General features: G+C 45.1%; 1 protein-coding gene across 2 annotated transcripts; it reads left to right on the forward strand.

Moving 5' to 3' along the window:
* The first annotated feature begins 4869 nt into the window (after positions 1-4869).
* pigh (phosphatidylinositol glycan anchor biosynthesis, class H) lies at positions 4870-25269 on the forward strand. 2 transcript variants are annotated; one of them, XM_072569294.1, is made up of 5 exons: positions 4870-5119; positions 11044-11253; positions 15065-15145; positions 17529-17642; positions 23956-25269. In XM_072569294.1, the coding sequence occupies exons 1-4, from the start codon at positions 4946-4948 to the stop codon at positions 17610-17612; spliced, it is 549 nt and encodes a 182-aa protein (XP_072425395.1). In that variant the 5' UTR covers positions 4870-4945; the 3' UTR covers positions 17613-17642; positions 23956-25269. The 2 variants fall into 2 exon arrangements, with proteins under 2 accessions (XP_072425395.1, XP_072425393.1); XM_072569292.1 differs by having other exon boundaries at positions 4875-5119; positions 15062-15145; positions 23956-25267.
* The last annotated feature ends 418 nt before the right edge of the window (positions 25270-25687 follow it).

The raw sequence follows: 25687 nt of genomic DNA on the forward strand, positions 1-25687 counted from the left end.
AGGTCAGATCACATGCTCAGGTCTTCAGAATGAGGTTCAAACCCATGATCTTTCCACACCGAGGCAAGAATATTGCCCACTGAGCTATAACGGATATTTCACGTGGAGTAGTGAACACTCCTGAAGTAATTTAAGCAAGAGGGAGAACAAGGAAGCAGGGATGCTTCAAATTGACCTGCATGTATGGATCAAATGGGCCAAATAGCCTTTCACATCCACAAGGCTCTATGAGATAATATTGGTTAAGAGATGAATGTTGATCAGGGAATTGGAATGTAGACTTGTTTGAATTGTGCTCAATGATCTTTTATGAGGCAGATGGGACCTCTAACAGTGCAATACTGCATCATTACATGGATTTAACAGCACTGAAACAAGTCACTGAGCCCATGTGATCAATGTTGATGTTTATACTCCACATGAGCATCCTCCCACTCTAATTACCTCTTCCCACACTGCCTCTGTGTTCCTCCAATGGCTTCTCCTGCATGTATGAATCAAGCCTCTACTTAATTGCATCAATGTAGTTTATTCTGCCTACTCCATGGGGTGGAGATCCACTTTCTCACTACTGTCTCTGCATTGAAATTCCTCTGTTTTATTTGATCTCGACATCTCCACAAGTGAAAATTCCCTGTCAAATGCCTTCACAATTTCAAAGGCATCTATCAGGTCCCCTCTCATGTCCAGAGATATTGGCTCCTGCCTGCTTCATTCTTTCCCTCTGCAGCTGCAGCCTCTGCAATCTTGCAATATCTGAGTAAGATGTCTGTGCATTTTCCAGCACATTTTTCAGAGCATGGATACCAGATCTTCTCCCATTACTCAACTTCGAATCAGGGTACTTCACAAAATTAACACCACCTCCCAACTCTGTGCTCATTTGCCTCTAGAAATGAACTCCAAAACTTCACTTATAATTATGATGATCTTCCAGATATTAATGTATCTGTATTTCCAGAGCACTGTGCTCCTCTACCCCATTTAATAACCAGTCTCCTTGTTCTTTAGACCAAAATGAACTAACTCACACTTTTCTAGATTGAAATTCATTTCAAGATAATACCAATTTGAACTACCCACAAATTCTGATAGCATCGCTCCCAGGCCTTAGACTGTGTCATTTACATATGCGGTGAACACTAATGGTCCCATATGTAAATCAATGGGTAACTAATTAATATTTTCTGGCAGAGTGAGGAATCTCCCTTAAGAGTCACTGGCAAAGGCAATTGCTTTTGAGAATGTGGTACCGAGCCACCTTCTTGAACCTTAGCAGTCCAGGTGGTCTAGGTACAAACGCAATGCTCTCTGGGAGGAAATTCCAGGATTTTAGGCCAGCAATGATGACAAATTTTCAGGTCAGGTTGGCATACAACATGGGGATTGTGCTGTTCCCCTGTATCTGCTGCTCCTGTTTGTCAAGGTGTTGGAAGAAGTTGGTCAAACAAGCCTTGGTGACATGATGCAGCGTGTCTTGGTGGTGGTACACTGTGCAGCCATCTTGCACTGTTGGCGGATGGACAGATATTTAACATAGTGGACAGCGCTTTTCAATACATTCTACTCCTGTATCATTGAATGATTACTGCGTAGATGAAGGCCATTGTGTTCATGCCAATGCTCTACAAGAGCTGATCAGTCAGCTTCACCCTGCCCTATCACAGAGGCCTTTTTGAATGCTAATCCAATTCCCTTTTAGAAGTTACAATTACATCTGACTCCATCATACTCTATGGCAGTGTGTTCCTACCATAATCACCCATCACATAAAAACAAAAGCTGTTGGTTCATTTTACAATTACCTTAAATCAGCCTCCTCTCATTCATGACTCTTCCAGCAATAGGGACAGATACCTCCTATTGATCTAGCTACTCCCCAGACATTTTGAACACCTTTTTCCAACCTCCTCTCAACTTCTTTCAAGGAGAACAACTTCAGCAACTCCAATCTAACTTGGTACCTTATGCCAGGAGTCATTCTTGTGACCCTTGTCAGCACCCTCCCGAGAGCTTTCACATCTGACTGAAAATGCAGTGCCTAAAATTGAGCACAATACTCCAGTCAAAATCAGACCAGTGTTCCATAAAGGTTCACTAAAATATCCTTCCTCTTGTAACCTGTATTTTAATTATTAAGGCTCAAGATCCCGTATGCATCCATAGCATTGTTTCAAGATGCCTTGTAACTTTCAATGATTTGTGCATATAGGGCCCCAAGCTTCTCTGATACTAGACTATTTTTAGAATTGTCCCCTTTGTTTTGTACCACCTCATTCTTTCCACCAGTCTATCACTATGTATCAAATCCTGAAATGGTAATGTAGTGGTTATGTGCTGGAATTAGATTCTCTACAGTATGGAAACAGGCCCTTCGGCCCACCAAGTCCACACCGACCCTCCGAAGAGTAACCCAACCAGACCCATTTCCCTCTGACTAATGTACCTAACACTTTGGGCAATTTAGCATGGCCAATTCAACTATCCTGCACATCTTTGGACGGTGGAAGGAAACCGGAGCATCCCCATGCAGACACGGGGAGAATGTGCAAACTCCACACAGACAGTCGCCCGAGGCTGGAATCGAACCTGAGACCCTGGTGCTGTGAGGCAGCAGTGCTAATCACTAAGCCACCGTGCCAGTGCCAGAATGGTAATCCTGAGGCCTGAAGAATGCTCTGAGGATGTAGATTCAGATCCCATCTAGTGGAATTTAAATATCAATTAATTAATGTATGATAACAATATGCTAATCTCATCAAAGATGACTGACCGTTAACATCAACTGTTATAAAATCTCAACTGGTTCACTAATTAATGTTCTTTAGGGAAGGGAATCTGTCGACCTTAACAGAGTCCACACCCACAGCAAAATGGTGGAACTGCCTTCTTAAATAGCTAGGCAAGACAATCAGATTCAAGGTGGACAGCAAATGTTGGCTTTGCCTCCAGAGCCTACATCCCATGTAAGAATAGAAGCAGGAAAAAAAAAGCTTAGCCAAAAATCTCTTCTGTGGTACCTTCTAACAACAGATACACACCACAGCTTTTGTTATTTCTTTTTTAATCACCTTTCTTTCAAAAATTGGTTAATTTGTATTATAGCCTCAATCACTGGCTGTTTTGCTGTCTGGTCTTTTAACAAGAATTCTATCATCTTACAAAGTGAAATATTGCTGATGCTGGAAATCTGTAATAAACTGAAATGCTGGAAACAATCGAGAGGGTAGCTATGGAAACATTTTTAAAAATTCGGTCGGGGGATGTGGATATTGCTGGCTGGTCAGCACTTACTGCTTGGCCCAAGCTGCCTTCTTGAACCACTGCAGAGCATGTGCTGTAGGTAGACCACAACGTCCTTTGGGAGGCACTTCCAGGATTTTGACCCAGTGACAATCAAGGAATTCTGATACATTCCCAAGTCAGGATGGTGAATGGCTTGGATGGGAACTTGCATATTTCCCAATGTCATAAGCACAGAACTGTGGGCAGCATGGTGGCTCAGTGGTTAGTACTGCTGCCTCACAGCAACAGTGTCCCAGGTTTGATTCCAGCCTTGGGTGACTGTTTGCACATTCTCCCTCTGTCTGTCTGGGTTTCCTCCCACAGTCCAAAGAAGTGCAGGTGAGGTGAGTTGGCCATACTAAATTGCTCGTAGCATCAGGTCAATCATTCAGAGGGAAATGGGTCTGGGTGGGTTACTCTTCAGAGGGTTGGTGTGGACTGGTTGGGCCGAAGGGCCTGTTCCCACACTGGTGGGAATCTAATCAGCCCACCTCCTCTATGCCAACCAAGTTTCTCAAACCAAACTAGTCCCACTTGCTTGTATTTGTCCCATATCCCACTAAACATTTCTTACTGATGTACCTATCTAAATGTCTTTTAAAGTCTTGTAACTGTAATTGCATCTCCCACTTCCTCTAGCAGCTCATTTCACATATGAGCCACTATGTATGTGAAAACTTTTGCCACTCTGATCCCTATTAAATCTTTCTTTGCGTCTTAAAAATATGCCCTGTAGTTTTGAACTCACCCACTAAGGAAAACACCTTTGCTATTAACCTTATGTGGCTCTCAAAATCTTATAAACCTCCATAAGGTCACCCTTCAACCTTGCACCCTCCAGTGGGTAAAAAGTCCCAGACTATCCTTATAAGTCAAACCCTCCAATCCCAGCAATATCCTAATAAATACTCCGTATATTTAATATTATCCTTCCTACAGCTCGGCAACCAGAAGTGTACACAGTAGTCAAAAAGTGACCTCACCAAAGTCCTGCACAACCTCAACACATCTTCCCAACTTCTATTCTCAATGGTCTGAGCAATGAAGGCAGGTGTGCTAAATGCCTTCTTAACCGTCCGATCTGTGATGCAACTTTCAAAGAACTACATACCTGAACTTCTAGCTCTCTCTCTCTTTGACAACACTACCCAGGGCCCTACCATTAATTGTAGGAATGTCAAACTCTTGGAATTCGGAAGGTACAGTTTAAGGATCTTTGAATTTCTGCAGTGCTTCTTGTAGATAACACACTCTACTGAGCGTTGGTAGCGGTCAAGCTGAGTTGTTGGAGCTGTACTTATCCAAGCATGTTGGGGGGGTAACCTCACACTCCTGACTTACGTCTTTGATGGGATAGGCTTTGAGGAGTACTCATAGTCCCTGACCTACTCTTGTTTATTTATCAGGCAAGTCCAGTTGAGATTCTGGTCAATTATTACCCCCTGGATATTGGTAGTTGGGTTTGGGGAGGGAGATTTCCCTATTTTCATGTTGCTGGTGGATGCAGTGGAAGTGCAGCTTCCAGCAATTTGAAGTTGCTCCTGGCTTTGGGGGGGGGCTGTCTCTTTAAAAGGTCACGTGCTCCACCCGGTCACGTGATGAGACACAGCCAACGTCCGGACGGCACGAGCGGCTCCAACCGGCGGCGCTCGCGGCAGACATGGCGTCGACTTTCACAGACCTGAACGGCCGCTGCATTACCCTCGAACAAACACACCACTCGCCGCTATGCCGCGAGTTTACAATCCTCTCCCCGAAGATGTCGCTGCGCTCGGTGCTGGGTTACACGGCCGCCGTTTGGCTGACCGCTTACGCCATCTTCTATCGCACTCAGGTGAGAGGGTGGAACCCCCTGGTAATTGGACGGGGTGCCGCTGATGTAATATTCCCCGCCCGTTTGGTTGGCCGGGACCGACTTGTGATTCGCTCACGCGCCCTTCCGTCAGAGGCTGGTGACGACCACCACCCGCGTTGGGCATGCCGATTGGCATACGCTTTTGTCTGTCAAGTCGTGGTCACGCCCCCTCCACCGGGGTGGGCGGGCGGATTGAACCAGGTTTCAGTCAGAGTCTGGTCACGCCCACTCCAATATAGTAGCCAGGTCGATTGGCCCATGTTGCTGTAAGTGAAGGCGTGGCAACGACCCATTCACCGTATCCGGCAAAGCGATTGGCCGATATCCCTGATATTGGTACCGCTCTATGCACCGTATTGGCTAGGCAGATTGGTCAATGGTCCTGTCGGTCAAGCATTGGCGCCGCCCTATCTACCGTGCCGATCAGGCCGATTGGTCTATGCCACTGTCAGTCAAGGTCTGGCCACACCTATTTTCATGCTCTTTCCGGGGGGGAGGAGGAGATTTTTAAATTCCCCGCATGCGCAGTACCCTAACAGGTAGATCCTCCTGTTTAACAGGTGGGCAGTGTGCTCAGGGGGACATGTCAGGTTTCTGATCCTGGGAATATCAGTTTAGGTTCTGGTCAATAGATGTTGATAGTGAGGGGCTCAGTGGTGGCAGTGCCATTGAATGTCAAGGGTTGATGGTTAGATTCTCAAGTACCAGCATCAAATTGTTAGTCCTGATCTATATTAATGACAATAAACTTAGATGCACAGGGTGTAATTTGTAGATGACAAAAAATTTGGAAGTAATGTTGTGGACAGTGAAGAGGATAAGTAATAGACCTTAAGAGGACCTAGGCAGAATTATTGGATGGATATAAAGCAGATGAAATTTAATATGAATAAATTTGTGGTGATGCAATTTAATAGGAGGTGATATAAAATAAAGGTCAATTTCTAATATAAGCAACTAAAAATGGTATGGTAATTATCATGGGGGATTTTAATCTACATGTCAATTGGTCAATCCAGCTTGGTCAGGGTAGCCTTGAGAAGGAGTTCATTGAGTTATCCACAATAGCTTTCTTGAACAATATGCAATGGAATGACGAGGAGGCAAGCTATCCTAGATCTGGTCCTGTGTAATGAGACAGGAATAAGTAATGACCTTGTAGTTAGGGATCCTCTTCGATGGAGCAATCACAGTACGATTGAATTTAGAATACAGATGGAGCGTGTGAAGATAAAATCCAATATCAGGGTCCTGTGCTTAAACCAGGGAGATGACATTTTGGGAAAGTAAATCTTAGCAGGATGTATACACTTAGTGGTAAGGTCCTAGGGAGTGTTACTGAACAGAGAGATCTTGGAATGCAGGTTCATTGTTCCTTGAAAGTAGAGTTGCAGGTAGATAGGATAGTGAAGAAGGCGTTTGGAATGCTTTCCTTTATTGGTCAGAGTATTGAGTATAGGTCTTGTTGCTGCTGTACAGGACGTTAGTTAGACCACTTTTGGAATATTGCGTGCAATTCTGGTCGCCTTCCTATCGGAAAGATATTGTGAAACTTGAAAGGGTTCAGAAAAGATTTACAAGGATGTTGACAGGGTTGGAGGATTTGAGATATCTGGAGAGGCTGAATAGGCTGGGGCTGTTTTCGCTGGAGCATCGGAGGCTGAGGGGTGACCTTTACAGAGGTTTGTAAAATCATGAGGGGCACGGATAGGATAAATAGACATGGTTTTTTTTCCCTGGGGTAGAGGAGTCCAGAACTAGATAGCATAGGTTTAGGGTGAGAGGGGAAAGATATAAAAGGAAGCTGGGAATTTGTGTTGCAGACGTTTCGTCCCCTGTCTAGGTGACATCCTCAGTGCTTGGGAGCCTCCTGTGAAGCACTTCTGTGATCTTTCCTCCGGCATTTATAGTGGCTTGTCTCTGCCGCTTCCGGTTGTCAGTTCCAGCTGTCCACTGCAGTGACCGGTATATTGGGTCCAGGTCGATGTGCTTGTTGATAGAATCTGTGGATGAGTGCCATGCCTCTATCAACAAGCACATCGACCTGGACCCAATATACCGGCCACTGCAGCGGACAGCTGGAACTGACAACCGGAAGCGGCAGAGACAAGCCACTATAAATGCCGGAGGAAACATCACAGAAGCGCTTCACAGGAGGCTCCCAAGCACTGAGGATGTCACCTAGACAGGGGACGAAACGTTTGCAACACAAATTCCCAGCTCGGCGAACAGAGCCACAACAACGAGCACCCGAGCTACAAATCTTCTCACAAACTTTGAAGATATAAAAGGGACCGAAGGGGCAACTTTTTCATGCAAAGGGTGGTGCATGTATGGAATGAGCTGCCAGAGGAAGTGGTGTAGACTGGTACAATTGCAACATTTGAAAGGCATCTGGATGGGTATATGAATAGGAAGGGTTTAGAGGGTTGTGGGCCAAGTGCTGGCAGGTGGGACAAGATTGGGTTAGCATATCTGGTTGGCATGAATGAGTTGGACCAAAGGATCTGTTTCCATGCTGTACATCTCTATCACTCTATTACTGTATGAGGGAGGACTTGACTAAAGTAGACTGGAAACAAAAGCTTTATGGTTGGACAGTTGACGAGGTGTGAAGGACTTTCAAAGCAATTATTCAAAGTGCTCAGCAAAAGTATATTGCAGTGAAAAGGAAGGAATATAAGAAAAGGGGTAATCTGCTATGGGTGTCTAAGGAAATAAGGGAGGCTATCAAATTGAAAGAGAAGGCCTTACAAAGTGGCCGAAATCAGCTTGAAACTAGAAGATTAGGAAAGCTTTAAAGGTCAACAGAAAGCCACAAAAAGAGCTTTAAAGAAAAGTAAGATAGAACATGAGAAATAACTAGCACAGAATATAAAGTTAGATAGCAAAACTTCATATAAATATATAAAATGAAAAAGATTGCTAAAGTAAGTGTTGGTTCTTTAGAGGATGAGAAGGGGCATTTAGTCATGGGATATGATTGAACAGGTATTTTCTATCGGTCTTCACAGTGGAGAATAGTAATAACATGCCAGTAAGTGACAAAGAGGCAAAGGTAAGTGAGGACCTGGAAACAGTCATTATTACTGAAGAGGTGGTGTTGGGCAAGCTAATGGAGCTAAGGATAGACAAGTCTCCTGGCCCTGATGGAATGCATCTCAGGGTACTAAAAGAAATAGCAGGAGAAATAGCAAGTGCACTTGTGGTAATTTTCCAAAATTTGCTTGACTGGGGCATTTCCTGCAGATTGGAAAACAGCAAATGTGATGCTGCTGTTTAAAAAGGGAGGTAGATAAAAGAGGTGGAATTATAGACCCATGAGCTTTACGTCTGTAGTGGGGAAGATGCTTGAGTCTATTATCAAGGAAGAAATAGCAAGGCATCTTGATAGAAATTGTTCCGTTGGACGGACGCAGCATGGGTTCAAGAGGGGCAGGTCATGCTTAACTAATATTTTGGAATTCTATGAAGATATTTCGAGCAAGGTGGACTGTTGGACTTTAGCTCAATCTACCAGCTTACTTTCCTCTGTGTGAGCCAAGTCCTGCGTGTTCTTTCAATGAAGCAATAGGAGAAGATATTCGGTCTCAAACTCTTAGTTTATTTTAGCAGTAAGTGGATAAAATATACAGAGCTCTGGGTCTAGGTCTTCCCGTCCCTGACAAACAGCAAAGTGTGTCAGCTCACAGAGTCCGACCTATTCCTGTCCCTGACCCAGTCTTTTATACAGTTCATGCAATCACTGAGGTGGGATTGTCTTCTGACTGGCTGTTGATCTGACTCCATTCTCCGCCTTCTCGCGTTCCCGGATGTCTGACCCCATGTGACCTCCTGCCCGCGAAACAGTCTCCACGTGACCACCTCTTGCGCGTGAAACAGTCTCCACACATCCCGGATCTGTATGCGCAGGGCGGTAACACCCTTGCTGTTTACCTCATTCCCCCGACCGCAACCGTGGCCGCTCCCACCAAGCCATATACCTACAGGACCCAGTAGATGTGGTGTACCTAAAATTCCAAAACGTCATCAACAAGTTCCCGTGCAGAAGGCTGCTGCATAAGGTTAAGATACATGGCGTTACTGGTAAAGTATTAGTGTGGATAGAGGATTGGTTGACTAACAGGAAGCAGAGACTGGGGATAAATGAGTATTATTCTGGTTAGCAATCAGTAACTAGTGGTGTGCCTCAGGAATCAGCGGTGGGACTGCAATTATTCATAATTTGTATAGATGATTTGGAGTTGGGGACCACGTGCGGTGTGTCACAATTTGCAGATGACACTAAGATGAGTGGCAGAGCAAAGTGTGCAGAGGACAGGGAAACTTTGCAGAGGGACATGGATACATTGAGGGAGTGAGCAAAGGTCTGACAGATGGAATACAACGTTAATAAATGTGAAGTTACTTCGTTTTGGTCGGAGTAACAGTGAAAAGGACTATTATTTGAATGGTAAAAGGTTGCAGCATGCAGCTGCGCAGAAGGACCTGGGTGTCCTTGTGTATGGATCACAAAAGGTTGGTAATTAGGAAGGCAAATGGAATTTTGTCCCTCATTGCTAAAGGGACTAAGTTTAAAAGCAGAAAGGTAATGTTACAGCTGTACAAGGTGTTGGTGAGGCTACACCTGGAGTACTGCACGCAGATTTGGTCTCTTTACTTAAGAAAGGATGTCCTGGCACTGGAGGGGATGCAGAGGAGGTTCACCAGGTTGATTCCAGAGTCGAGAGGGTTGGCTTGTGAGGAGAGACTGAGTAGACTGGGATTATAATCCATTGGAATTTAGAAGAATGAGGGGGGATCTTATAGAAACACATAAAATTATGAATGGAGTAGATAAGATAGACATGGAGAGGATGTTTCCACTGGCAGGTGAAACTAGGACAAGAGGGACTAGCCTCAAGATTAGAGGGAGCTGATTTAGGACTGAATTGAGAAGCAGGTTCTTCACCAGAGGGTTGTGAATCGATGGAATTCCATGTTGGTGAAGTAGTTGATGCTACTTCAGTAAATATTTTTAAAGCTAAGATTGATTTTTTTTTGAACAATGAAGCAATTAAGGGTGATGGTGGGAGGGCGGGCAAGGGTGATGGTGGGAGGGCGGGCAAGGGTGATGGTGGGAGGGCGGGCAAGGGTGATGGTGGGAGGGCGGGCAAGGGTGATGGTGGGAGGGTGGGTAAGGGTGATGGTGGGAGGGTGGGTAAGGGTGATGGTGGGAGGGTGGGTAAGTGGAGTTGAGGCCATGAAAAGATCAGCCATGATCTTATTGAATGGCGGAGTGGGCTCAAAGGGCCAAATGGCCTACTCCTGCTCCTAGTTCTTATGTTCTATCATATTGCGAATGCTGGAGATCAGCAATAAAGACAGAAGATGCTGGAGAAACTCATCAGATCTGCCAGCATCTGCAGAGAGTGAAACAGAGTTAACATTTCAGGTGTGTGACCTTTAATCAGAAATGGGGACTGAGCTGGTGAGCACTTGCAGCATTTTCTGTTTCCATTATTGGAATGGAATTGGAGTTGGAATTCTGAACAATTTGCAGGAACTACACTGCGGCACGGTGGCACAGTGGTTAGCACTGCTGCCTCACAGTGCCAGAGACCCGGGTTCAATTCCCGCCTCAGGCGACTGACTGTGTGGAGTTTGCACGTTCTCCCCGTGTCTGCGTGGGTTTCCTCCGGGTGCTCCGGTTTCCTCCCATAGTCCAAAGATGTGCAGGTCAGGTGAATTGGCCACGCTAAATTGCCTGTAGTGTTAGGTAAGGGGTAAATGTAGGGGTCTGGGTGGGTTGTGCTTCAGCGGGTCGGTGTTGACTTGTTGGGCCGAAGGGCCTGTTTCCACACTGTAATGTAATGTAATCTAATCTAATCTGATGTTCTGTGTTGGAATTACTTTTTTTGCAGAACACTTCAGTGCTGTCAGCTTCAATTGTTTTGACTCTGGTTGGGATGATACTGCACCTTCATTTATTTAAGATTGATCAGGAGTCGATGCTGATCATTGGATCGATTGGAGTTCAGATGAACACCTTGTATGCCTCGGGCAGAGAGAGCGTGAGATTCATTGAAATGAAGAAGGTGAAAGATATTGTGATCAACGAAGCCATTTATATGGTAAGTGAGGCAGAGTTACTGAAACTCAACTGCAGAGAAATGACAAATATGGTACCTGAAAATGAAGGATTGTTTACTGTTTGAGCACATTCCACATATAAACGGGTCAGTATGGAGGAACTGCATCAGGAACGTTTTTTACTTTCTATTACCTGCCTTTAATGTTGTAATAAACAAACCACATGAAATGTGAGAATTGCATAGTTGCTTTCAGAGCAAAGGCCAGGATAGGAACGCACATTTGTACAATGCTTTTCATGACTTCAAATGTCCCAATTTATTTTTTCTTTTGGACATTGGTTAAGTCACTTTAAGAATACTGCATGCAATTCTGGTCTCCCTGCTATAGGAAGGATGTTGTTAAACTTGAAAGGGTTCAGAAAAGATTTACAAGGATGTTGCCAGGGTTGGAGGGTTTGAGCTGCAGGGATAGGCTGGGGCTGTTTTCCCTGGAGCGAAGGCTGAGGGGTGACCTTAGAGGTTTATAAAATCATGAGGGGCATGAATAAGACAAGGTCTTTCCCTCAGGGTAAAGGAGTCCGAAATGAGAGGGTATAGATTTAACATGAGTGGCAAAACATTTAAAAGGGACCTAAAGGGCAACTTTTTCACGCAGAGGGTGGTGTGTGTATGGAATGAGCTGCCGGAGGAAGTGGTGGAGGCTGGTACAATTGCAACATTTAAAAGGCATCTGGATGGGTATATGAATAGGAAGGGTTTGGACCAAATGTCGGCAAATGGGACTAGATTAATTTAGGATATCTGGTCAGCATGGACGAGTTGGTGTGGTTCCATGCTGTCCAGCTCTATGACTCTTAAGTGTGCTACTGTTGAAATGTGTATTGGGAGTTTCCATAGTCTTACCAGACCATATGGCCACTGTCTTCGAGAGAGAGATGACTAATGGTGACTTGATATCAGGGCCACCATTCCTGAGGAGTGGGGAGACGTTGAGGAGGAGAGTCTTTCATGGTAACCTTAGCTGATGCGGGGATTGAACCCATGGTATTGGCATCACACAGCTTTGCAACCCAGCCGTAGCTGACTGAGCTAAACTGATCCCCATGGGGGCACCTAACTGGATGTGAGATGCCATTTCTGGAGCTTCTATTACTGAGAGCTCCGAACTCTCATCGGCCAGGGTCACTCCTCCACTCAGTCTCAGCTGGTTTCCTGTCTCACTCAAAACTCGTGAAACTTCTAACTTCTCCCAATTTTGTCAAAAGTCAAATGTTAAACTCCGTCTCTTGCTGCTCAGATGCTGCCTGACCCCTAGATTGTTCCCAGCATTTTCAATTTTTATCTCAAGATTCCCAAGATCCACAGTATTTTGTTTCTGGATCCATTTGTATTTAAACGTATTGAAATGCCTCTGAGTTAAATTTTAAAAAATTAATTCATGAAGTATTAAAGGGATATGGAAAAAAATGTAAATCAGTAAAACGTAAGGTTGCAGAGTTAGACGCAGTCGGTGAAAGAATCTTTTGAACGTTATGAAGTGAGTAGTTGCTCATTGAAAAGGGCTGGGGTGAGGTGAATAGACAGGATCCTGGAGGTGAGAGCTGGAATGTGAGAGAATGTGACAGATGGGGCAAGGGAGGGGAGGCGGGAATAGAAAGTCTTGTCGGAGTGTCAAAACGGAAACAGTGTAGGAGGTGAAAAACAGATTGTTTTAAAAATTAAAACAGGTAAAGGGGGAAGTCTGGATGTAAAAGAAACAATTTAAAAATGAGTAAACTGGAGGGTGGAAGGAAGATTGCAGTTAACGAGGTGGAGGGGTGGGTGGGGGGCGCCGATTAAAAGTGAAAGTAAATTAGCTAAGTGTTGGAAAAGGAGAAAGTTGCATGGCTGTGGGGAAGAAAGACCCTTTCTCATTCTAACAAGTAATGGCTGAGGGAAATTGGAACTTAAAGGAAAATTCTGGAAACATTACGCAGTGTCTCTGAAAAGTAACGTGGAATTTAAGTTTCTGGGTTTCAGGCCTTCACCATGGTTGATATTGACTGATTATCCTGACCTTGCTGCTCTGTGTGAAGTGGCTGTAGTTATCAGGCAGTGTCGTTGAACTATACAGGCCCTTTCATTTACTGAGTGAAGGAAGTGAAAGTAATAAAAACAAGCAGCTGCAGATGCTGGCGATCTGAGACCAAAACGGAAATCGCTGCCAAAGCTCAGAGGGCCTGGCAGCATCTGTGGGAATAAAGCAAGTTGATGTTTCCGAACCAGCTCTGATGAAGAGTCACTGGACTCAAAACTGCTTACTTCCCACAGATGCTGCTAGACCCACTGAGTTTCTCCAGGAATTTCTGTTTTTGTGAGGGAAATCAAATCACGGTTTTGATCCAAATCTGGATAAAAGTGTGGAATTCTAAAGTTGAGATATCAGGCAACATTTAACCAAATGAGGAATCCTGATAAAACAGAGGTGAATCGAGATTAAGAGGATTGATTGGAGTCATACCTAAGAGATGGATAAATGATCAAATTTTGTTTGGTAATGATCATGCCTAGGAAGTCTGATTGTTCAGTGTATATAGTCCCTGCTTCCATCATAGTAATGGCAAAGGCAGGTATGTTCATTATATGGCCAAACAGGCTGGGATCAACTGGGTAAATCCTTGCAATTAATTCCAATGGGAGGTAATAATAATTCCTAGTCTATTAGAGATTCGTGCTATTTTCCCATAAATTGGAGTCTTTGTCATCACTTCCCATAATGCACGTGAAAGTGTTTGTTGCTGCAACAACTCCTGACTGGGTTGGGGGTGTGGGAGGTATGGGTGGTGGCGGACGTGACACTGGCTTAGCTGACTAGTGGCTAGTGGGGGCCAGCAGCATGGAGTTCAATGCCAATGGGGGATTTGGGCCCTGCAGTAATGAGTTGACACTCTGTGTGTTGGTACAAGTAGTTCCTTTATCCGAAATGCTCAGGACCAGCTGTTTTTCGGAATTTTTCGGTTTTCAGAATGTGTCAGTTTAATGGTGAAATGTTAGCAGAGAAGCAGTCTTCTAACTAAGAACATGCTTGGCCAGATCCTCCTCCCCCCCCCAACTCCCCTCACATCACATTTGGGTGACATACATCGAGTGGGTGTTGACGTGGGTCAACTGTTTGCTCACCAAGCAACTTTGTTAATGAGAAAAAAACTGCGGATTTCAGAGCTTTTCAGTTTTTGGATGTTTGGATAAACCTGTACTACCTTTTGCGCAAAGTGCTCCTGTAGTGCATCTTGTGAGGTTTCATAATATTACAGATGTTATATAATTTATAAAGTGACTGTTGTTGGGTGATCCTCCTAACTGCTTATTTCACCAGGCTAATGCACTCCACCCCATGGTCTGCAACTGTTCAGTTGATTACATCAACATAACATCTCGGGGACTGCAGTCCATGCTTGGATGTAACCGGGCAGAGTTTTTGGGGTAATGCTTGTCGTAATGTTCATGCCAGGCTATGGATATCTCTACAAACAATAGAGAGGCTCATCACATCTCGTGCCACCGTCGCTAAATTCCAACTCACCAGCGATGTGGGGGCTTACCATTGACCAGAAACCCAACAGTCCAACCACATGCATAACCGTGGCTGCTGGAGCAGGTGTTTTTTACAGCTCACCTCTTGAATCTTCAAGCCTCCCTTTTACCTCTGAGGTATAATGAAATGTCCTTCACTTCCCTGGACAGATGCAGCTGCAACACCTTCGCCAGACCTCCTGTAGCAGTCCCAGAGGAGTTTGTGTTTGGGAAAGGCTGGGGGATGGATGGGGATGAAGCCGGTTGTTGAAGATTATTTGTTTCTTCCTTGCAGCAGAAAGTTATCTACTACCTGTGCATTCTGCTGATAGACCCCGGAAACCCCAGGGGAGTGTCCGAGGTGGTGCCAGTATTCCAGGTAAAACATGGCTAGACCCAACAATTGAGAGTGTAAATGATGATTTCTCCCTCTTCTTCTTTCCTTTACTACCCACCACCTCAAAGGGCGACACGAGGCACTGACTTTTCCTCCGAAACTCACTCAACTGCTGTTCTTTTTGTAAGAGGGTCTGCTAAACTGTGAGGTAGATTGCAACCAAGTTTGGCCTTGGCTTTGACTGCTGCTGTGGATGGGTGCAGGTTTGGTTATCAATTATTGAGAAATCTGGTGGGCTCCCCCGCTCCCCCCACCTGCCTTGGTAAATGAAAGCAACTTCCAACAGTGGCGCACCATGCTTTCAATTAGGCATTATTTACCACTGAGCTTTGTGATCGAACAGGCATTTATAAATTGTACATCATGCCTTCAGGCCATCCCAAGTGCTTTTCAGGCAATGTCTTAATTTTAAAATGCTGCAGTGAAATTGGCAAGTTCCCACAATCGGCAGCGTGGTAATGAACACACCATCCATGTTAATGACGTTGCTTGATCTGGCCAGGGAGAACACTCCTACTGCTCTTGGAATATTGCAGTAGGTGGTCTCCATTTTGCTAAGTCCTGAGTGTGCATTGCCATGGTGCCTCAGGTTAACATTTAGACCAGCTCCCGCTCCCCCCCCCCCCCCCCCCCCCCCCCCCCACCTCACAGTACAGCATTCCCTCAGACTGCGCTGGAGAGTTAGCTCAGACTCTGCTCTCTGGAGCTCCCGTAATCTTCGAACTCAGAAGCACGAAACATCAGAGCTGGACTCAATCCTATTCTTGCCCAGCCTGGTTCAGGATGAAGGTTAGTTAGGAGGCTCTTGTGGCACAGTGATACTGTCCCTACCTCTGATCCAGAAGTCCTGGGTTCATGTCCCCAGTGCTCCAGGGTATGTAGTAACATCACTGAACTGGTTGATTAGAAAGATCTGTATCTTAAAATTGGAAAGCGGGCTAGACCTGCGATCTTGCAGATTCTGAGATTCAATGTCACTCCACATTCAGGATTCAAGGAGCGGATATTGGAGACCGATTGATATTATTGAGGAAGACCACTGTCATTGATGAAAATATGTGAGGATGGAGGACCAGGGGGAACCATGAGGGAATTTAATTGAAGAAGAATTCCAGGGAATGTGAGGAAAGGGGGCGAGATTAACTCGGAAAGAAGGAAACATATTTACAAATGTTCAAAGTAGGAGGTAAATTTTGGGGTATTGGGACTTCCCTGCTCTGCCTTCGCTCACCCCCTCCCTCCCTCCCTCCCTCTCATCCCCTCCCTCCCCTCTTTCTCAGCCTCTTCTTCCCTTCCTCCCCTCTCTCATGCCCTTCCTTCCTTCCTCCCCCCTTCTCTCACCCCCTTCCTCCCTCTCTCTGTCTCTCACCCCTTTTTTCCTCCCTTCCCTCTCTCTCCCCCCTCTCACTGTCTCGCTGTTAGTCTCACCCCCTCCCTCACTCCCTCTCTCACCCTACCCCACCTTTCCCTCCTGTATATTTCTGTCTGTCTGTTTCCCTCACCTACTTGGTGATCTTGCCTTATCTCTCTGTGTAGCCAGCTGAGTCCTCCTTTGATGATTTCTCCCTCTTGTTCTTTGTGGCTTGATTGTTAATTCATTTCCTCTCACTCATGGTGACACGGTGGCTCAGTGGTTAGCGCTGCTGCCTCACAGCACCAGGGACCCAGGTTCAATTCCACCTTCCCCGTGTCTGCGTGGGTTTCCTCCCACAATCCCAAGATGTGCACGTTAGGTGGATTGTCCATGCTAAATTATCCAACGTGTCCAGGGATGTGCAGGTTAGGTGGATTAGCCATGGGAAATGCAGGGATAGGGTAAGGGGATGGGCCAAATGGCTTACTTCCACACTGTAGGGATTCTGTGATTCTGAATAACCTACTGTATCTTTTCCCCAGTTTCTGCTCCCTCTCTGTGTCTATCGTCTAGATTGCTAAACGTTCCTCTATGGGGTGGTGATCTTTCTTTCCCTCTCCTCCTCTGTACTTTTAGTTGCACATCTGTGTCTCGCTCTCACTATATACTGGTTCCAGTTCCATGTTGACATATGTTATTCGGTGCCCGTCCACTCAATGTGTTTGCTAAGTGCTGTGGCCAGTGGGTTATTGACTGCAATCTGGATTCCGGGCAGCACATCTGGAAAAATATTAAAAGATTGGTTTTGATGGGCAAGGGTTTGCTAGTTGTGTGAGGAAGCAGTTTATAACTGCTTGAAATGTTTCAGCGTTGATAGCACTTTGTCTAAGATACATCTGAGGTCGGAGCAGGTCGTGTGGATCCCACTGTAGCTCCGAGCTATGTGGAGGAGCTTGGGGAAGGGGAGGAAGTCCTTGGGTTTCTAACACCACTCCACCTCCTTTTTTCAAGAGTGCCAAGCCACGTCTGGACTGTTTATCGCAGGTGTACAGAAGCTGCCAGGAAATCCTACAACAGACACAGGAGGAACAGTGAATGAGTCAAGGAAAGGCCCTGTTCTGTCAGGTAATGGCACACCCGTCCCCTGTGCTCGTATTCATTAACAGTAGAGTGGGCTGCATGGGAATGCTGACATGCGATTTTCTTCACTCGGTAAATTTGACCAAATCATAGAACCGTAGGATCTCCACAATGTGGAAGCAGGCCATTCAGCCCATTGAGTCTCCACCAACCCTCGAAACAGCATTCCCTCCCAGACCTGGCCCCCACCCCTATCCCCATAACTCTGCATTTCCCATGGCTAACCCATCTAGCCTGTGCATCCCTGGACACTATGGGCAATTTAGCATGGCCAATCCACCTAATCTGCACATACTTGAACTGTTTGAGGAAACCGGAGCACCTGGAGGACACCCATGCAGACACAGAGTGAACACGCAAACTCTACACAGACAGTCGACCGAGGCTGGAATCGAACCTGGGTCCCCGGCCCTGTGTGGCGGCAGTACTAACCACTGAGCCACCGTGCCAATATTGAATTATACCCAATGCCAATTTGAAGAGACGTTAGATTTTTCTGAGAAGTCTTGGTGAAGGGCTTTTGATTATAAAGGATTACTCTTAGAATTACAGAAAAAAAGATAAGACCATTTCACCCCTTGTATCCTTGATTGCTGAGAGAGAGAGAGAGAGAGAGAGCTGTCCAGCCTAATCCTGCTTTTCACTTTTCTTGGTTTGTTAGCCCTGCAGGTTAAATGCAGGTTCAAAGAATTATGTATCTAAGCCCCTAGGTCTCTTGGTTCAACAACACTAGGCATTAAGGTGGACAAGTCTCCAGGTCTGGATGGGATCTATCCCAGGTTACTGAGGGAAGCGAGAGACGAAATAGCTGGGGCTTTAACAGATATCTTTGCAGCATCCTTGAACACGGAGGAGGTCCCAAAGGACTGGAGAATTGCTACCCTTGGTTAAGAAGGGTAGCATGGATAATCCAGGTAATTATAGAGCTGTGGGCCTGACGTCAGTGGTAGGGAACCTACTGGAGAAGATACTAAGGGATAGGATATATACCCATTTGGAAGAAAATGGCCTTATTAGTGATAGGTAGCATGGTTTTGTGCAGGGAAGGTCATGTCTTACAAACCTAATAGAATTCCTTGAAGAGGTGACAAAGTTGATGGGGGAAGAGATGTAGATGTCATATACACAGACTTTAGTAAGGCCTTTTATAAAGTTCTAGGAGAAAGTGAGGACTGCAGATGCTGGCGATCAGAGCTGAAAATGTGTTGCTGGAAAAGTGCAGCAGGTCAGGCAGCATCCAAGGAGCAGGAGAATCGATGTTTCGGGCATGAGCCCTTCTTCAGGAACTTTTATTATAAAGTTCCCCATAGTAAGCTGATGGAGAAAGTGAAGTTGCATGGTGTGCAGGGGGTACTAGCTGGATGGATAAAGAACTGGCTGGGCAACAGGAGACAGTAGTAGTGGAAGGGAGTTTCTCAAAATGGAGACCTGTGACCGGTGGTGTTCCACAGGGATCCATGCTGGGCCCACTGGTGTTTGTGATATACATAAATGATTTGGAGGAAGGTGTAGGTTGCCTCATTAGCAAGGTGGCACTAAGATTGGTAGAGTAGCAGGCAGTGAAAGGGACTATCAGAGAATACAGCAGAATATAGATAGATTGGAGAGTTGGGCAGAGAAATGGCAGATGGATTCAATCCGGGCAAATGCGAGGTGATGCATTTTGGAAAATTCAGCTCAAGAGCGAACTATACAGTAAAAGGAAAAGTCTTGAGGAAAATTGGTGTACAGGGAGATCTGGGTGTTCAGGTCCATTGTGCCCTGAAGGTGGCAATACAGATCAGTAGAGTGGTTAAGAAGGCATATGGCATGCTTTCCTTCATTGTTGGATATTGAGTACAAGAGTTGGCAGGTTATGTTACAGTTGTATAAGACTTTGGTTTGGCCACATTTAAAATACTGCATACAGTTCTGGTCACCATATTACCAAAAGAATGTGGATGCTTTGGAGAGGGTGCAGAGGAGGTTCACCAGGATACTGCCTGGTATAGAAGGTGCTAGCTATGAAGAGAGGTTGAGTAGATCAGGATTACTTTCATTGGAAAGGAGGTTGAGGGGTGACCTGATTAAGGCCTACAAATTCATGAGAGGTGTAGACAGGGTGGATAGCAAGAAACTTTTTCGCAGAGTGGAGGACTCAATTATTCGGGGTCCCTAGTTCAAAGTGAAAAGGGAAAGGTTTAGGGGAGATATGTGTGGAAGGTTCTTTATGCAGAGGGTGAGGGGTGCCTGGAGCATGTTGCCAGTGGAGGTGGTAGTGGCAGGTATGATAAAGTCATTTGAGATGTATCTAGACGATACATGAATGGGCAGGGAGCAGCAGTATACAGATCCTTAGAAAATAGGCAGCAGGTTTAGATAGAGGATCTAACTCGGTGCAGGCTTGGAGGGCTGAAGGGTCTGTTCTTGTGCTGTAAGGTTCTTTGTACTGCCCAGGGCCCTACCATTAACTGTATAAGTCCTGCCCTTGTTTCTTTTACCAAAATGCAATAACTCTTGGCAACATGACACTAAGGTCGGTAGAGTTGTGGATAGTGCAGAAGGATGCTGTAGGTTACAGAGAGACATAGATAAGCTGCAGAGCTGGGCTGAGAGGTGGCAAATGGACTTTAATGTGGTAAAGTGTGAGGTGATTCACATTGGAAGGAGTAACCGGAATGCAGAGTACTGGGCTAATGGTAAGATTCTTGGTAGTGTAGATGAGCAGAGAGATCTCAGTGACCATGTACATAGATCCCTGAAAGTTGCCATCCAGGTTGATAGGGTTGATAAGAAGGCGTATGGTGTGGTAGCTTTTATTTATGAGCGATTGAGTTTCGGAACCATGAGGTCATGTTGCAGCTGTATAAAACTCTGGTCTGGCTGCACTTGGAGTATTGCATACAGTTCTGGTCACCACATTATCTGAAGGATATGGAAGCTTTGGAAAGAGTTCAGAGGAGATTTGTTAGGATAATGTCTGGTATGGAGGGAAGGTCTTATGAGGAAAGGCTGAGGGACTTGAGGTTGTTTTTGTTAGAGAGAAGAAGGTTGTGAGGTGACTTCATTGCGACATATATGATAATCAGAGGGTTAGATCGGGTGGACAGTAAGAGCCTTTTTCCTCGGATGGTGATGGCTAGCACGAGGGGACATAGCTTTCAATTGAGGGGTGACAGATATAGGACAGATGCAACAGTAGTAGACTCGCCAACTTAAAGGGCACTTAAATGGTTATTGGACAGGCATATAGACGAGAATGGAATAGTGTCGGTTAGATGGGCTTCAGATTGGTTCCACAGGTTAGCGCAACATTGAGGGCCGAAGGGCCTGTACTGCGCTGTAATGTTCTATGTTAACATTTTCATTAATATCCTTTGTACCTTCTGGGAGGTGATCCCATCGTTCCTGGATTGTTCCCAGTACTCTAGCTGTGGCCTACTTAGTGCTTTGCACAGTTCGAGCACAACTTTGCTGTGTCTTGACTTCTTCCACCTAATGCCCCTTAACCACGTTAGATACCTTCAGAGAGCTCTGGGTATGCTCTCTAAAGTCCCTGTGTTCCTCTAGGCTTCTCAGTATTCTGCCATTCCTTGCCTTGTTTGTCCTCTCTATCCTGCTCAAATGCATTGCATCACACTTCAACAGTTTATAAATATCTTTTGCCATGTTTCTGCTTCTCTCCCCAGTTCATTGATATCTTCCTGCAGACTGGGGATTCCTTTCTCTGCCAATCACAGGATTTGTTTTATATCAGCTACAATCTTTTTAATCGCGTTCCCCACATTTAAATCTAAGCCAGCGATAAATAACCACAAAAATCTCAAGGATCCAGGAAGGGGTCTGTGCAACCCCACAGTAATACTTTTCCAGTCAAGTAATACCCATCCTGCACCAAACCAATTTTGTATCCAATTTGCCATTACTTCTTAGCTCCTGTAGGTTTTAGTTTTCTAACCAGTGTGTACTGAGGACCTTATCAAAAGCCACTGCAAAATTCATCTAGGAAATGTCCAATGTGCTGTTCTCATGGCCCCTTCTTACTATACAAAAAATTCAGTCATGTTATTCAGACATGAACGTCCCTTAATGAAAACATGTTGACTGTGCTTAATTAATCTGTACCTTTCTACATAATTTATACTGTCCTTCACAACTTGTTCCAATAATTTGCTCAGCACTGATTTTAGTCTGACTAGCCTGTAATTACTGGCTCCCTTTTAAACTAATGGTATGTATTAGCAGTCGTGGGCAACATGCCCGAAGCTAAAGAGAATTGGAAAATAATGGTCAGAGCCTCCTCAATTTCCTTCTTTACTTTTTGAGCAACAGCAAATTATTTCACTTTTTGTGAAGACAAATACAAAGTGTTCATTAAGACCCATGTCTGTGTCATCCTTTTCCATACAGTAGGTACATTCTCGGGCTCTAATTCTTTTACTGTGTTGCTGGAAAAGCACAGCAGGTCAGGCAGCATCCAAGGAACAGGAGAATCGATGTTTCGGGCATCAGCCCTTCTTCAGGAATGAAGGGCTGATGCCCAAAATGTCGATTCTCCTGCTCCTTGGATGCTGCCTGACCTGCTGCGCTTTTCCAGCAACACATTTTCAGCTCTGATCTCCAGCATCTGCAGTCCGCACTTTCTCCTCTAATTCTTTTACCCTTGATCATCCTTTTGCTCTTTGTATATTTTAAAAAAAAATCCAAGACCTCACACCAGAAGTTGCCTTGTGATAGATTGGCTGAGTTTAACCAGGGTAGTAAGGGAGCTGATGCAGGGCTACAGAGGAGAAAGAGAATTCCTTTTCCTTACTGTCCAGTGGAAATTTCATGACAACGAATGTCAGCTAAGGATGAAGTTGGGATAAAGTTGCCTGCGCAACCTTCTAAAGTTTAAAAAAAAATGGCAATTTATATATTTAGATAGCAACACTTAATAGGAAGCTCCTGGGGAGTGTTGTCGAACAGAGACCTAGTTCTTTGAAAGTGGAGTCACATTTAGACAAGATAGGAGAGAATGTGTTTGGTATGCTTGCCTTTATTGGTCATTGCATTGAGTATAGGAATTGGGATGTCATGTTGCAGCTGTACAGGACATTGGTTAGTTCACTTTTGGAGTACACTGTTCAGTTTTCGTCTCCCTGATATAGGAAAGATGTTGTGAAACTTGAAAGGGTTCAGAAAAGATTTATAAGCTTGTTGGAGGGTTTGAGCTATAGGAAGAGGCTGAATAGGCTGGGGCTGTTTTCCCTGAAGTGTCAGAGGCTGAGGAGTGACCTCGGTGGTTTATGAAATCATGAGGGGCATGGATAGGATAAATAGACAAGGTTTTTTAAAACTTTTTTAAGATTACTTACTTACAGTGTAGAAACAGGCCCTTCGGCCCAACAGGTCCACACCGACCCGCCGAAGCGCAACCCACCCAGACCCATTCTCTTACATTTACCCCTTCACCTAACACCACAGGCAATTTAGCGTGGCCACTTCACCTAACCTTTTCCCTGGGGTGGGGGAGTCCAGAACTAGAGGGAATAGATTTAAGGTGAGAGGGGGAAAGATATAAAAGGGACCTAAGGGCAATTATTTTCAGGCAGAGGGTGTATGGAATGAGCTGCCAGAGGAAGTGGTGGAGGCTGGTACATTTACAACATTTAAAAGGCATCTGGATGGGTATATGAATAGGAAACATTTAAAGGGAGATGGGCCAAATGCTGGCTGATAGGATTAGATTAATTTAGGATATCGCGGCTGAGTTTCTGTACTGTTCAACTCTATGACCTCAACATATTGAAACATCCCAAGGCACGTCATATTTGTAGGTTATAAGCGTTTTAAAAATTCATTCATGGGATGTGGCCCCCACTGGATGGACAGCATTACCTGCACATCCTTGGTTGCCTCTGAAAGGTGGTGGTGAGCTGCCAGTTTGAAAGCAAACATGAAGCACCCAGCTGCATATATTAGGGCAGCCCACTGCGAACCAGGGTATTGGGATTTATGGAGCGTCTTGGAGGAGGAATGAGAATAGCTGAGCAGCCCTTGGTATCCAGTCTCCTGTTCAGGATAATGAGATACCTGAGATTAGCTGGTCATCATAGTCTCTGGCTGGGGTAGAGATCTGAGAGAGGTGAGTGGTAAATCCCATCCAAGAAACACCAGGCCCATGCGAGAATTTCAATAAGTGGAGTTTTAGAGTTAAAGTTTGAGCGTTGTTCCAGAAAGTAATTCTTTGGGAGTGAATGATGTTTCGGGTGGAGTGTGGGTTGATTGCTCGTGTTGTTGAAATTGACCTCAAAGAGGACTACTTCTCTAAAAACAGGTGTCTAAAGGAAGCCCTCGACCTGCCAAATGATCCTCAGCAGCCGACAGTGAAGAGGACACAGCACTTCCCACTGCTGTCAGCAATGTCATGGAAACGATCCCACCAGGTCGTAAACATCAGGTGGTGGACCTGCCCATTGGAAATGACATCCTTGTTGTTGGCACACTTCACGAAAGAAGGACATTGGATTAGCCATAACACATCGGACGCAGGGCAGTTGGATGCAACTACAGACTGATGGTTCTTTGTTCCTCATGACCACCGGGGTGACAAAGACTTGCCAGATATTGCACCTTTCACAGTCACGCGATCTGCTAGCACACGAGTGACGTACTTACGAAACGAGGTTGCTGTTGTCATGTAGGAAGTGCAGTAGCAGTTAAATGTGCAACGATATGCTAATAATTTGATAATCAGTTTAAGCTCATGCTGATTGAAGAATAAACAGTGACCTGAACACCAGAGAAAACTGCCTTGTTCTTCTTTGAACTAGAATCATTTATGTCCCTCTGCGAGAGAGAGAGAGAGTGCTGCACTGTGGTGGAGAGTCAACCTGGGATTTACAATCCATTTTTGAGATTGGAACTTGAACACACCACCTACTGACTGGGAGCTTAAGAGTGCTGTTACTAAATGAGTGACAACCACTGGTAACAATCAGCAACAGGATTTATTTCTAGAGACCTGTACCTAACATCTCGTGCAAATGTATCCAGTATTGTCCTGAGCTATTTTATTGCCACAATAAATGGTGGGGCTGACTGTATAAATAAGATAATGGAGAGGTCTGGTTATTAGGTTAGTTGTGGACCCTCTGGTGACCTGTTGTATGTTGATAAGTGAGTGAGCATTAAAAGATTTGTGAGCTTGAGCTGGTGCTGCTGCAACCTGCGGTTCAGGCTGTGTTAAGAAACTACCTAGTGTGTGCGGGGCACTCACTGAATTGGTGACCAGCTCTGACAGAAAGCTGTCTGCAAATGGATATCTTTTTAAAATGTTTTATGGCTATTACATGGAATTCACCGCATTCAGCTAAGTCCAGGAACAGCTCACCAAATGCTCCTTTGTTTCAACTCTTAATGCCCTTGTTCTTTATGCCAATCCTTTTACATTGCTAAATATATATTTGAGTGTGTGTGTGACACCATGAAGTTGTTATGTTAACAAGTCTTTCCTATCCAAATAGTTAGATGATAAATGTATCTTGTTGCAGCAAATTACTGCAGATGCTGGAATCTGTACTGAAAACAGCAGATGCTGGAGGTCAGACAGCATCCATGGAGAGACAGCAAGCCGATGGTTTCACTCCCCTTCCGAGCTGAAGTGAGGTGTGGAGGGGGCAGCATTTATGACATGGGGGGGGGGGGGGGGGGGGGGGGGTGTCGGGGTTGGGGGGGGGTGTGGGGGTGCAGATTGCTGCTGGAGAGGTGTTGATTGTTCACATTAAGTGATCGGGATGTGAGAATGTATCTTGCTCTTTGTTTAATCTAAGAAAACATGCCAAAAGGATCGGTGCTGGGTCCGCTACTTTTCATCATTTACATAAATGATTTGGATGCGAGCATAAGGGGTACAGTTAGTAAGTTTGCAGATGACACCAATATTGGAGGTGTAGTGGACAGCAAAGAAGGTTACCTCAGATTACAACGGAATCTTGATCAGATGGGCCAATGGGCTGAGGAGTGGCAGATGGAGTTTAATTTAGATAAATGCAAGGTGCTGCATTTTG

Source organism: Chiloscyllium punctatum, chromosome 4, assembly GCF_047496795.1.
Source record: "Chiloscyllium punctatum isolate Juve2018m chromosome 4, sChiPun1.3, whole genome shotgun sequence".
Taxonomy (NCBI): domain Eukaryota; kingdom Metazoa; phylum Chordata; class Chondrichthyes; order Orectolobiformes; family Hemiscylliidae; genus Chiloscyllium; species Chiloscyllium punctatum.

Coding starts and splice junctions, on each gene's coding strand:
- pigh (XM_072569292.1), top strand. CDS start 4,946: ATGGCGTCGACTTTCACAGACCTGAACGGCCGCTGCATTACCCTCGAA. Junction 5,120..11,043: donor CCATCTTCTATCGCACTCAG/GTGAGAGGGTGG, acceptor CTTTTTTTGCAG/AACACTTCAGTGCTGTCAGC. Junction 15,146..17,528: donor AGGTGGTGCCAGTATTCCAG/GTAAAACATGGC, acceptor CCTTTTTTCAAG/AGTGCCAAGCCACGTCTGGA.